The 13,019-nt window shown below is 58.5% G+C and overlaps 2 protein-coding genes across 4 annotated transcripts; one reads left to right on the top strand and one right to left on the bottom strand.

Annotated features, from left to right (window-relative positions):
• Positions 1-1,865: 1,865 nt before the first annotated feature.
• Positions 1,866-9,023, bottom strand: LOC136295098 (uncharacterized). Of its 3 annotated transcripts, XM_066193390.1 has the most exons (6): positions 8,852-9,023; positions 6,935-7,699; positions 3,943-4,314; positions 3,611-3,730; positions 3,301-3,386; positions 1,870-3,076 (listed from the first exon to the last, which is right to left on the bottom strand). In XM_066193390.1, exons 1-6 carry the CDS (start codon positions 8,916-8,918, stop codon positions 3,002-3,004), a joined length of 1,485 nt encoding a protein of 494 aa, XP_066049487.1. In that variant the 5' UTR covers positions 8,919-9,023; the 3' UTR covers positions 1,870-3,001. The 3 variants fall into 3 exon arrangements, with proteins under 3 accessions (XP_066049488.1, XP_066049486.1, XP_066049487.1); XM_066193389.1 differs by lacking the exon at positions 8,852-9,023 and having other exon boundaries at positions 1,869-3,076; positions 6,935-7,850; XM_066193391.1 differs by lacking the exons at positions 3,611-3,730; positions 8,852-9,023 and having other exon boundaries at positions 1,866-3,076; positions 6,935-7,868.
• Positions 9,024-9,238: 215 nt separating this feature from the next.
• On the top strand, positions 9,239-12,853 carry LOC136295100 (deoxyribodipyrimidine photo-lyase-like). Its single transcript, XM_066193401.1, has 10 exons — positions 9,239-9,323; positions 9,494-9,764; positions 9,945-10,090; positions 10,232-10,414; positions 10,574-10,732; positions 11,071-11,269; positions 11,359-11,511; positions 11,740-11,861; positions 11,962-12,121; positions 12,287-12,853. Exons 2-10 carry the CDS (start codon positions 9,533-9,535, stop codon positions 12,436-12,438), a joined length of 1,506 nt encoding a protein of 501 aa, XP_066049498.1. The 5' UTR covers positions 9,239-9,323; positions 9,494-9,532; the 3' UTR covers positions 12,439-12,853.
• Positions 12,854-13,019: the final 166 nt, after the last annotated feature.

The following is a 13,019-nucleotide window of genomic DNA, read 5'->3' on the forward strand; positions in this document are numbered from 1 at the left end:
TTGAGAGATGTAAACCTGCCGTGGGAGAGTGGTTCCTGCCCATGCTGACAATGCTGTATCACTTTGGAAAGCAACCCCAACAGGGAATACATGCTGACGCTGGAGAGTGTTGCTCCAGATGGTGTTTGAGGTGCAAAATGTGGTGAGAACCACAGGGATTGTTGCAAACATGCTGCTCAGCATAGAGGCAAACAACACAGCTGAAGTAAGATGCTGGCCCCAGCCTGCCTGTGAGCTCCTGTCTGTGCTCCACAGAGGCCAGCACTGTCTGGAGACCCTTGTGCCAGCAACTCCTGCCCATGCTGTCCCACAGAAATGCCTATCTCCCAGCAGAGTCACACAGCAGACAAACCAAACCCATCCCTTTGCTCAGGCATTGGCACACCCTCCCAAGAAAGCCCAGTGCCACCAAGTGATGGCTCATCTTGAGGGCAGTACCCTTTTACCACTCTGGGAAGGGGCTTTTCAGTGATCTTTTTGCTATGTCTGAAACCAAGGTCCTGGCAAAGCACTGGTTTCTGTAAGAGCCATTAATCTGCTGTTACCAAAGGCCAAAGCATCATGTGGGCACTGGAGCCCTTCAGGAGCCTGTAGCCAGGGGGCAATTCCGTGAATCCCAGCATCCAGGGGCTCTACACCATCCAGCATGGCAGAGCATGGCCCAGCACACTGCCTTATCAGCTTTCCTGGAATTAATGGGCTGGTTGTTCCAGTCCTGTGGAGAACACTGCATCTCCTACTGGCTCCCCTCCAGCCTCCTGGCAAGGGCATTTGGAGAGGGCTCAGGGGTAGCAATGGGGGAAACCAGGTTATCCATCAACCCCACAGGTTCTGGATGACTGGGCATCCTGGGTGTGTTGCAACACCCTCCTGCCAAAGAATGGGAGCTGGGCTGTAGCCATCAGCAGGGGTGAAGGGAAGGGGGACACTGCAAGGGACACCTGAGTCACAAGGGACTTGAGACACACTCCGTGATGCTGCCAGGTCCTCCGAAGGTGACAGTGATATTGGGCACAAGATCTGTTCCTTTGGACAATGCTGAGTGACTGGAGTGTATGACAGCAAAGAGGCTGAGAACTCTTTTGTGGACTGGGAAAGAAGCAGGACTTGGATCCAGCCTCCCAAGCCCCTCTGGTCAGCGGTCTGTGGCAGGCAAGCAGCCATGGGGGGAAGGTGGCACCTCAAGGACAGCAGGGACGGAGAGTATGGGCAGTGTTGGGGGCTTGTCAGAGCTCTGTGCCACCATTTCCTGGGCAGTGACACCACTCCCATGGGAGCCACATCCTCCCACTGTGCCCCTCTGCTCTCTCCCAGGCTGGTGGCAGAGGGGACCGGAGCATCTCTTCCCCCCACGGCCCCCCAACAACAGTGGAAGGCGGCTGTGCCAGCAAAGAACAGTGAGTACCCTGGTCACCTTTTCATCCCAGCACTTCAGGACCTTTTCCTCCCTTTGTGACGCAGTTTGGCTCCATTACCCCAGCCTTGGCACCCAGCCATGTCCCGGGGTCTGAAGTTATGGATTCAACAGCCGGAGAAAACAGCCCAGTGGGATGCGACGTGGGAGGACTCTTGGCCCAGCTCCAAGGCGTAGGCAGACCACAAGGATTTCTTTCCCAGCATCCCACCAGGCAGCCAGCACAAGGACCCCTTCCAACAACCTTTGCCCTGCTCCCCAGCCCCTTGCCCAGCTGCTAAGGGACCTCTCTCAGTCTCAGTGGGTCCAACAAGCCCACAAAAGCCAGGCAGCATCCTAAAGAGGAAAGGGGCCACCCTGGAATGCACGGGGCACCCCAAATGGGAGCATCCTGACAAGCTGCCCGGGCACAGCCTCCAGCCCCAGCCCAGCCTCTCCCAGGCCCTGTGAAGTGGCAGGCAGCTGGGTGATCCCACAGTGTCTCTCCCCATCCTGTCCAGCTGCTGGCTCCTTCCCAGCCGGCTGACAATCCAGGCAGCCTGAGAGAAGTCCCCAGGTTAGGAATCCTACAACTCCACACACCCCCTCCCAGCCCTCCCTGTGCAGGGGCAGTGAGGGCTGCCAGTGAGAAGCAGGGATCAGCCAAAAACAACCCCTGACACGCAACAAGGCTATTTTGCTAATTATTTCAGTTTTCAATCTCCAGACGAGGTGGCTTGCTTAGGCTAATAATTGCTTCAGTTGGATTTTATCAGGCTAATTAATCAGTTAATAAATGACTTTGCTGCAGGGGGACAGATGCTGCAGCCGTCTCCTTAGTTGGGGACTGGAAAAAACAGGGAAGGAGCACAGCCCACGGGATTTCCACAGCCCCACAGTGCACAGGGCTGCCCCGCAGCTGTGGGGTGTCATGGGGCAGAGAGCTCCAAAGCAGAGACCATCAGTGTGCCGGGGTGCCGAGCCATCCTTGGGAATGTCTGCAGCAGCCCCTGGTGGGAGGGGACAGCACTGAGCCCGTCTCTCCACGCAAAGATCTTGGGACTCAGTTTTCCTCGCCGGTACTTCCAATAGATGGCAAAGCTGAAAACTGGGAAAGGCAACTTGGAAAATAAAGAAGTCATCACTTCAACACAGAAAACATGGAATTTCTGTTTACTGCCCGGCATGGGTGTTCTCCTCTGTCAGCAATACCACAGGTGAGCCTTGGGCACAGCAGTACTGGGGGCTTCAGGTCTCCTTCCTCTCATTCCTCTGTCCCCAGGGTGGCTTTGATAGTTGAGCCAGCACAGTCCCAGATTTTAAAGCCCAGTCCCGTGGGGCTCCCTTCTCCCAGCCCCCCAGCAGAGCTGCAGGGCGTCCCACCACAGGAATCAGGTCTGGAGCAGGGTAGTGGGAGGGCTCGGGCTCTTCAGACAGGTTGTGGGAAGGGGCAGGAGGGGCCCTGGGGGACAGAGTGAAGGACAGGAAGCCCCAGGTTGAAGAGGAGCTGTATGGGATTCCCCAGGGGCCTTCACCACCACGGAGTGAGGAGCTGGGAGCAGTTGCCTTGGCAGTCCAGGTGGGAGCAGGCTGGGCGAGGGGCAGCAGTCAAGTCCTCCTCTTCCCTCGCCACACCAGTGACAGGCCAGCACACGGGAACGCTGTCTGCAGGTCCTCATGGAGCTGGGGGGAAAGAACAGCCATCAGACTCTGCCAGAGGGGGTTTCCTACCCACTGTGCCCACACAGAAGTGGCCTGGTCCTGCACTATGGCAGCCAAAGGAGGGTCTCCCCTTCATCTGAAAGGGCTCTGGATGACATTCAATGCAAGAAGCAGCCATTCCCCTCCCTGACTGAGTGAACCACAGCTGGCAGATGCAGAGTGGGGTCTCCTCCTGCACACCTCACCTTGGACAGCACCAGCTCCTGCACCGTGGTGTTCCCCAGGTCCAGAGGGGTGGTTAGCCTCAGTGACAGGAAAAGGTGAGATGCACCTAGGGATTAAAAAAAGGAACTCTGATTATTGCCCTTGAACCCTGGGCTGTGCCAGAGGACCTGGGGGTAAGAAGCCTCTCACTGTACTGCAAACCACATGTACCCCAAAGCATCAGCACCTCCACACTGAGAGCACAGCAAGAGGAGTGGGGCTCCAGGACCCCCTGCACTGGCCCCAAGCACTGATGCTGGGGGTGGTGCTGCCCACGGGCACGGCACTTACTGGTGTTGGACGAGCCAGAGGGGCAGACGGGTGGCAGCGTTGGCAGGTCTGTAGGCGTGCTGAGGCTAGTGGCCTCTGAGGTCTGGGCTGAGCTGGTGGCAGGGGAAGAGGGCTCAGTGCCTGCGCAAAGCAATGTTGGGTTAGTGCTGTCTGCAGAGGTACAAGGTGCTCCTGCAACTGGGGACAGGCCTAAGTGAAGCCACCCAAGTACATGGGATTCCTATGGGGATTTGTCACCCTGACCATGTCCCTGCCTTCCAGATGCCCCCTGGCTGAACCCACCCATGGCTGCCGCCATGGACCACCAGGGGTCCCAGATGCTGTCAGGGTACCTGGAGTCGAGTCCATAGTTGAGGGGAAGATGTCAGGAGTGGTCCTGTCTGGGTAGACAGAAGAGGGGGTGCTCTTGGGGTCAGATGTGCTGATTACAGGGCTGGCTGTGGTGTCTGCCAGGGTTGCCAAGGACTCCACTGAATCTTCTGTTGTTCTGGTGAGAGGAGGCTCAGTGGGAGGTGAGGTGTTGCCAGTCTCTGCGAATGTGCTGGACTCCTCTGAGGTGGAGGCTTCTGTTTCAGGGTTGGAGGAAAGGAGGGTGGCTGTGCTGGTGGAGTCAGTGGTAGGCAGCAGTGTTGAGCTCTCCATAGGTGTTGAGGAGGTAGGGAGAGCTGGGGACAAAGTTGCTGTCACACCCATGGGAGCGGTCTCTGCAAAGAGTTGGGACAATGAGATGCACAAGGGTTGGTGGTGAAAGGCTGAGTCCATGGCTATGCTGGGGAGGGTGCAGCATCACCACCACAGTGAGCTCCCCGAGGAACTCAGAGCTGCACATCAGCCATGGAGCATTGGGAGTGGGGATTCCCTGTCCTGCATGGATCGAGCATGTGGATTGCCTGAATAGCAACACGACAATCAGCCAGGCAGACCACGTAAATCCCCAGCCTGGCAAAGCAGGAACAAGCCATGGCCATTGCTGGTTTCAGGGCAGAAACTCCTCTCGGCGCCAGTCCTAAGACCCATTCCACCATCTTCACCCATCCCTGGAGGAAGTCAGACAAACCCGTCTGACAGGAAGAGCCGAGCAGGAACTGGTGACCGTGAGACGGTCTGGAAATGCAGTAGCAGCAGTTTAAACAAACCCTCTGTGCTGCAGATAGTCAGGAACTGATAGCGGTGGGTGTAAATAATGACAACGGGGGAAGCAGCCCCACAAAGGAACAAATCCCAGCTTGCAGCTCAGGATGAGCCGTTAGAGACGTGCTGTGACCCACAAAAGCTCTGGGGGGAGGGGGTCAGACACAGGAGGGCTGCCCTCTCTTTCACTGTGGACTGTACCAGAACAGTGTGCTGTGCTGTCCCCAGGAAAGCCCAGGGATCTGTAACCCTCTCCAAAGGATAGGTAGGGCAGCCTGGCTGCCCAGACCTTTGTCAAGGGCTGTCTGTGAGGTGGTGGATTTGGGATACCAGAGTGGATTCCCCAGCGATCCAGCACAAACCCAGTCAGTCTAGGGCTCTGCTCACATGAGGATGGGAAACTGAACCGCAAGCTGCCATCTGCTTTCAGCCAACCCAGCCAGAAACTTCCAAAGCCACTGGCAGCCATGCTCTCCCTGCACACAGCAGCTGGTTAAATAAAAATACAGAGAAGGGCAAAGGTCTGACCCCAGCCCTTGCCAGGTGAGTGCCTGCACAGAAGGGCCTCATCCTCACAAAAGAAGAAGCAGCAAGTCCACCTCTGCTTCCCATTTAAGGAGCAGGAAACACAGCATTCCACCCCCCTGCACCCCACAGGTGCCACCCGTCCACCCTGGGAAATGATGCTCCCCGCTCACCACCCACCTTGTGGAGACCATTGCATCCCACTCAGCCCTTACCCAGAGCCAGGTGCAGCACAGCGAGGCAGGTGAGGCTCAGCAGCAGCAGCAGCAGCAGGGACCAGGTCAGGGGCAGGGACTGCCCTCCTCTCTGCCCAGCCATGTCCAGGTGAGCAGGAGCTGACAAACCCCCGCAGGCACCACTCTGAGAGCTCCCCACAGCCCCTGCACTGGGGTGTCCACCTCTCCTTCACCCAGCAGAGGAGGAGCATCCAGGTGGGTCCTTTTACCCTCCAGGTGCTGGCAGTGAGGCAGTGGGTTCCACCTGACACGGACACTCCCAGGGACTGGTGGATGCCCAGCAAACATCAACTGCACAGCTGGACCCAGAACAGCCACAAAAAGTGGGCAGGGCAGGCCACCAAGGCCACCACTACCACAGACCTGGCTCCTGTGGCCGTCCTCTGCCTGCTGTGGGGAGCGTGACAACGGAAAAAAGCCCAGGGATGAGCCAGGCTGCCTGGAACCCCGCACTTCACCGCAGGGGTGATGTTTGGTGGTGGCTCCCAGCACCAACACCCTCAGGAGACAACAGGCAGCTCTGTCTGAGCGCGAGGAACTGGCCAAGAGAACAGGCGGCGCTCAGGAAGGGCGTGCTCCAGGCTGAGGGTTTGTCCCCTGGGCTGTCTGTACAGGCATCACTTCCCCGTGTCACAGCGTATCACAGCCCAAGTGCACTGCTGACAGCTGGGGCTGCTTCCTTCTTCTCGGGGTCAGGGACACGGGCACTCAGAGGCGCCTGCAGGCACTGGGCCAGGTATTGGAGTTCTGCAGGCAGGCAGGCACGCTGGACATTGTCGGGGCATAGCCACCCTGCTGCTGAACAGCTGCATGGGGGCACTGCCAGGGCACAGGCACACAGAGGCCATCACCAGGGTACTGGCACTCTGATGAGGTGCTTTCACACTGTAGGCACTGGGCCAGCGTGCAGATACTCTGTGACAATACAGTAGCTCTGCTGGGGTACAGGGACACCAGCAACATGTGCCTGGCCAGGGGTGCTGGGGCAGGGTACAGTCTCCCTGTCCTGGCTGAGGTGCAGGGAGTGGGCTGTCACCAGGGTACATCTGCAGTCCCAGGATTAAGGCTCCTGCAACGGCCACCAGGATACAGCCACACCGACAGGACACGGGTGCCCAGTAAGCAGCACTGCCAGGGGACAGCTGCCTGGGGGGACTGCTGGGGTACAGTCACACTCCTTGGGGGTACAGGGTACATAGATTCTCCAGGGGGTGTGTACACACAGGCTCAGTGCTGTGGGCACAGTCACACGGCAGTGTTGTCACACCACAGGACAGTTCCTCAGCCTGGGGCCCACCCACTGGCCTGCAGAGCCTGGAGATGGGGTGGCCCCGGGGGGAAGAAGCCAAGTGCCTGGCTGAGCAAGATGGGAGATCCCATGGGGATTTACCACCCTGATCCTGCCCTCCGGGTGCCCTGTACCTGTACTCACCTGCAGTGTCACTGGAGGTCTCTGGTTCTGGTGGGGTGGAGGTACCAGAGGTGGTTCCAGGTGTGGTCCCAGCTGGCTGGCTGGGGACAGGGGTGCTCCCAGGGACCTCTGTGGTGGTAACAAGGGAGACCATGGTGTCTGATGGGGTCGTCAAGGGCCCATCTGAAGTGTCTGTCACTTCCAGGGTGGTGGAAGAAGAGGTGGTGCTGGTCCCTGGGGATGTGCTGCCAAGCAGTGTGGTCATGGCTGGCCCTTGGTGGGGGCTGGTGCCAAGTGTGGTGCGCACCCCGGTGGAGGAGAGAAGAGTAGAGGTGAGGGGAGGCAGCGTGCTCATTTCAACTCCAAATGAGCTGAGAGTCAGGGCCGTGCTGGTCTCCACTGACGTGAAAGTGGTAGTCTTGTCACAGTCGGGTGTCATGGCCATGGAGGTCAGAGTTGCCGTGCTGGTGGTGGGTCCCAGCTGTGCTGGGGTGGTGCTGGTGGTGGGTCCCAGCTGTGCTGAGGTGGTGCTGGTGGGTTCTAGCCCTGCTGGTGTACTGCTGGTGGTGGTGGGTCCCAGCCCAGGTGACACAGGAGTGCTATGAGCTGTGTTGCCCCTTTCCTGTGGTGTGGTGATGTTGGAGGCTGCCAGGCTGCTCCGCTGAGCTGTAGAAGCACTGGATGTGAAGGCATCCATTGGCATCTCTGGGGTGGAGGTTGCAGGACGAGAGGAAGGGAAGGTGGCTGCAGTGCTTGAGCTGGTGTTGGGCAGCAGTGCCATGGTCTCTGTGGGTGTCAAGGAGGTTGGGAGAGTCAGGGATGCAGGGTTTGTCATATCTTTGACAATGGTCCCTGCAAAGAGGCGGGAGACAGCACACAAGGGCTGGCAGTGAAAGGCTGGGACCACAGCTGTGCTGGGCATGGTGCAATATTACCATCACCATGAACTGTCCAAGTCTTGCATCAGCCATGGATCATCGGGAGTGGGGATTCCCTGTCCTGCATGGATCGAGCATGTGGATTGCCTGAATAGCAACACGACAATCAGCCAGGCAGACCACGTAAATCCCCAGCCTGGCAAAGCAGGAACAAGCCATGGCCATTGCTGGTTTCAGGGCAGAAACTCCTCTCGGCGCCAGTCCTAAGACCCATTCCACCATCTTCACCCATCCCTGGAGGAAGTCAGACAAACCCGTCTGACAGGAAGAGCCGAGCAGGAACTGGTGACCGTGAGACGGTCTGGAAATGCAGTAGCAGCAGTTTAAACAAACCCTCTGTGCTGCAGATAGTCAGGAACTGATAGCGGTGGGTGTAAATAATGACAACGGGGGAATGCTTTGTGGAACTAGCCCCACAAAGGAACAAATCCCAGCTTGCAGTTCAGGGCAAGTCCATGAGAGACCTGTTGGAACCCACAAAAGTTCTGGGAGGGGGTTGAGGGGTGCAGCAGGAAGGGACCTAAAGCTGTAGTTCAAGGCTCTCAGGAGGCATAAGCTGCAGATCTATTCCCAGTGCTCCACTCAAGACTGCTCTTACTTTGCATCAAGTGCAAATGTTGGGATGGCATTTGAAATTTACCAGGCCGAGTACATCCCAGTGATGTTGCCAGCTGGGCAGGGCCATTTGGTGCTACTGGGCAGGTTGCAGCAAAGGCAATGAGCCCAGCAAGGACCAAGGGGGTCCAGCTGGGCCTAAGGTCTTCTCTCCCCAGGCAGAGACCCATACCAGAGGCAAAAGAAATGGAGCTTGTTGCTTGTACTCCAAAAAGCACTGCCCTGTTTGCTCACTAGGACAGGGCTGAGATGTTGGAGAGCAAACACCCGAAGTGTTTCACCTCTGTGGGTGAAGTCACCCCAGGGCCACCTACCACCCTGGGTAACAATGCTCCTCACTCACCCCCCACCCCATGGGTAGCTCCACATACCGCTCAGCCCTTACCCAGTGGGAGATCCAGCACAGCAAGGCTCAGCAGGAGCAGGGACAGCCCTCCCGTGCCCCGAGTCATGTCCAAAACCAGCACCCCAGCGCCTTGCAAGGTGGGGGACCTGAGGACACAAGGCGTGGAGAAGGTGCCAGCAGGGAGCTACGCTGCCGAGTGATGGCTGAAGGTAGTTGGAGCTGCTTCCTTGTTCCCGGGCGCAGGGAGGGGAGTGACAACAGCGGGCAATGACACCCCTCCCGGGGCAGGGGCAGCGCCTTGGGCGCGCCGGGGACATCGGTGCAGCACCTGCGCCCGTGTGCGGGGGGCGGTCCCGGTCGCGGAGCCGCGCCCCTCGGGACACGGCCACGCCCGTGGGCACGCCCTTCGCACACGCCCACGGCTTGTGTAACACTCGAGGGCCGCGTGGCTGCGGGGTAGGGATCGCGATCGGCACCGGCACCGGCACCGGCACCGGCACCGGCACCCCAGGTATCGAGAGCAGGAGCGGATCGGGCCAGGGACCGTAACACCGTTATTCCCGGGCTCCCGAGGACCGAGATGGGCAGGGGACCAGCATCCCGCGGGCGCAGGGGGCGGACCGGGGCCCGGGATTCGCCGGGAAGCGCGGGAGCTCAGTACGGCCTGTTTTCCTCTGGCAGCGGCCGCGCGCAACCACGCTGCTGCGGGCGGCGCTGAGGATGCGGCGGGGCCAAGGGAAGCGAAAGGCCGAGGTCACGGAGGTGCCGCGAGTGTCTCGGAGGAGGACGGAGGAAGAGGAGGCGATACAGCAGGCTCGTCGGAGGGCGGCCCCGTCCGTTCGAGAGTTCAAGTACAACAAAAAGCGGGTTCGCCTTGTCTCGCAGGGCCCGGACCTGAAGGATGATGCTCGGTGCATCCTTTACTGGATGTGCCGGGATCAGCGAGTGCAAGGTGCGAACCAGCTGGTGGAAGGGGCTCCCATGGGTGGTAAAAGCGCTGGTCCTCTCTCTCGGTAACTTTGGTGCTGGCCCCACTCTCTACGGGGGGATCTGGAGGGAAACCTGTGAAACCCCGTCCCTGTTCTGTCAGTGAAGCACTCTCCTGACGCTGCCCTGTGTACTTTCCCCCCAGATAACTGGGCTTTCCTCTACGCCCAGCGCCTGGCCCTCAAACAGGAGCTGCCTCTGCATGTCTGCTTCTGCTTGGTGCCCAAATTTCTGGAGGCCACCATCCGCCACTACAGGTTCATGCTGAGGGGCCTGCAGGAGGTAGCAGAGGTACCGCCAGGGGATGTCCGTGCTGGGGGGGACAGGGCTCTTGAAGAAGGGGGGAGGCAGATCCATCCCTTCAGCAGATGATGGTTGGGTGGGGTTTGCAGAGCCATGAACTGTCCCACAGCCATTTCCTTGTCACTGCAGGAGTGTGCAGAGCTGAACATCTCCTTCCACTTGCTGCTGGGCTATGCCAAGGATGTGCTGCCCAAGTTTGTGGTGGAACATGGCGTGGGTGGGCTGGTGACAGACTTCAGTCCCCTCCGCCTCCCCCGGCAGTGGGTAGAGGACATCAGGGAACGGTTGCCAGAGGATGTGCCATTTGCACAGGTGGGTGCCAGCACTCTAGGAATGGAAAACTGACTGGTGAAACGTGAGACAAACTTGTCTCCTGTGTCTTATGCACTGGATTGACGAGCAGAGAGCATGCCTGTCATGTTGTCAGGATTGCTGGCTTCTCACACCCTTCTCCACGGCTTTACTTCCCAGGTTGATGCCCACAACATTGTGCCCTGCTGGGTTGCCTCCCCCAAGCAGGAGTACAGCGCCAGGACCATCCGGGGAAAGATCCACGCTCAGCTCCCCGAGTTCCTCACCGAGTTTCCCCCTGTTGTTCGTCACCCACATCCACCCTCCTGCCCAGCAGAGGTACCAGCAGTAGACACTGCAAGCCCATTCATGGGCAGGTCTTAGAGTGTTTCACAGAGTGTTTCACAGAATGTTTGTGATCCTGGGAGGGGTTGGCAAGGAATGAGGACAGTGACCTGCCTGAGGTTACACATAGATGGTGTGGAGATGAGGATGCCCTGGGGAAAGGGAGGTTCCCACCTCATTCATTCGTTTCCCACAACTCTGCCATGCAGAGGGCTAGTTAAGAGGAGGAGGCTGGCATAGACTGGGGACTTGGCTGGTTGGGGACATAACACTCAGGGCAACCCTCGCTGAAAAGATTCTGCAGATGCACTCACTGCTTGATTGCCGCCCAGCCCATTGCTTGGGAGGCCTGTTATTCCAGCTTGCAAGTGGACCACACTGTGAAGGAGGTGGAGTGGGCAACCCCTGGCACAGCTGCAGGGATGGCTGTGCTGAAGTCCTTCATTGCAGAGCGGCTGAAATCCTTCAGCACCCACAGGAATGATCCCAACAAGGCGGCTCTCAGCAACCTGTCCCCGTGGCTTCACTTCGGTGAGTATCCCAGGCTTCCCAGTCTGCAGCAGGACTGAGCATTGTGGCTTGGACCAGCAGCCTGACTTGCTCCTTCCCCATGTCCCCAGGCCAGGTTTCCACCCAAAGAGCCATCCTGGAGGTGAAGAAGCACCGGCGCAATTACAAGGACTCGGTGGATGCATTCGTGGAGGAGGCTGTGGTGCGGCGGGAGCTGGCTGAAAACTTCTGCTACTACAATGAGAACTACGACAGTGTGCAGGGTAACATCCTGGGTCAATGCTGGGTACCCTGGCAATCCCAGTTTTGCTAGGAGAAGGGCTGTGGGGGCACTCATGTGCCATCATTTGGTCTCTTCTGGAGCTAGGACAGAAGCTGGTGAGTGCCCTCTTCAAGACTGGTGCCTCCAGGGCACAGTGCCCTCAGTAGCCCGGTTCTCAGGACCCTGCAGAACAGGTTGCTCAGTGTTGCTCCTCATCTCTTGCTCACAGGTGCCTATGACTGGGCCCAAACCACCCTGAAGCTCCACGCCAAAGACAAGAGGCCTTATCTGTACAGTCTGCAGGAGCTGGAGCAGGGCACCACACATGACCCACTCTGGAACGCTGCCCAGGTACTGCCCTACATCTTCCCCACAAAATGCTGAGCTTTTTTTCGAGGTGCAGAGGTGACCTGCCATGGGCTGACCCTTATGGCTGTCTCTGTCCCCACAGCTGCAAATGGTCCGGGAGGGCAAGATGCACGGCTTCCTGCGGATGTACTGGGCCAAGAAGATCCTGGAGTGGACACGCTCCCCTGAGGAGGCCCTGCAGTTTGCCATCTACCTCAACGACCGCTACGAGCTGGACGGGAGGGACCCCAATGGTTATGTAGGTAAGCTGCAGGGTCAGGGCACGGGGTGGGAGGCCTTGGCTGTGATGGCCAAGGCTGCAGTGGGGGCTCTCTGCAGGCAAGTACAGCCGCACCCACATCCCACTAGTTCTCTGGGTGCCTCTGAGCAAGGGGGAAAGCTGACACTTGTGTCCCTGTGCCTGGCAGGCTGCCTGTGGTCCATCTGTGGCATTCACGACCAGGGCTGGGCGGAGCGGCCCGTCTTTGGGAAGATTCGCTACATGAACTACGCCGGCTGCAAGCGCAAGTTTGATGTCGACCAGTTTGAGCGTCGTTACGCCCCCACACACTCCCAGTGACCCTCTGTGCTGGGGCAGATGTGCCTTTGCCAAGTTGCCAGCTTGCAGGGATCACCCTGGGATGCTGAAGGGCTCTCTGTAACAGCAGCAAGCTCCAGGGTTTTGCAGGTCTTTCCCATCACCCAGTGCTCGAATTGCCACACTGGGGCAGCTGCTGGAGACGCTGTGCTGCCAGGTTTGCTGGCAGTTGTGAGAGCCCATCCTCAGCACACCTGTGCCTGCCAGAAACCTTTTCTACAACCACTGTCCTCAGGAGTAGCCCAGATCACCATTGCTTCTGGTAACCACAGCTGAGATTTGGGCTGAGCAGGGTGTTTCTAAGGAAAAGTCCCCAGGAAGAGGCTCTTTGTGGAGCCAGTGCTGGGCTGTCAGACATATCTTTTAGCAGTTATTTTAAAGTTTACAGTTTCTATCACCTGTGTTATTGGTGTTTATGGGGAGATGCACAACACTGCTGTGAAGGGAGAGCCGGGTGACATGGAATGGGGATGCAAGCACGGACAGGGCAGCCAAGGCCAGGCCCCTGGACCCCCCTGCCAGCAGCAAAGGCAGGCTCTGGAAGGGGACAGGCATTACAGAGA

Source organism: Chamaea fasciata, unplaced genomic scaffold (genome assembly GCF_029207755.1).
Source record: "Chamaea fasciata isolate MVZ Bird 193981 ecotype frontalis unplaced genomic scaffold, bChaFas1.0.hap1 SCAF_11, whole genome shotgun sequence".
NCBI classification, from domain to species: Eukaryota; Metazoa; Chordata; class Aves; order Passeriformes; family Sylviidae; genus Chamaea; species Chamaea fasciata.

Bases quoted from the DNA above. Each gene is read 5' to 3' on its own strand.
- LOC136295100 (XM_066193401.1), top strand. From the start codon at position 9,533: ATGCGGCGGGGCCAAGGGAAGCGAAAGGCCGAGGTCACGGAGGTGCCG. The intron at 11,512-11,739 runs GTAACATCCTGG...TCTTGCTCACAG, and splicing joins GAACTACGACAGTGTGCAGG to GTGCCTATGACTGGGCCCAA. The intron at 11,862-11,961 runs GTACTGCCCTAC...CTGTCCCCACAG, and splicing joins CACTCTGGAACGCTGCCCAG to CTGCAAATGGTCCGGGAGGG.
- LOC136295098 (XM_066193389.1), bottom strand. From the start codon at position 7,835: ATGCCCAGCACAGCTGTGGTCCCAGCCTTTCACTGCCAGCCCTTGTGT. The intron at 3,387-3,610 runs GTAAGTGCCGTG...TTTAATCCCTAG, and splicing joins CTCTGGCTCGTCCAACACCA to GTGCATCTCACCTTTTCCTG. The intron at 3,077-3,300 runs GTGAGGTGTGCA...CTTTCCCCCCAG, and splicing joins AGGAGCTGGTGCTGTCCAAG to CTCCATGAGGACCTGCAGAC.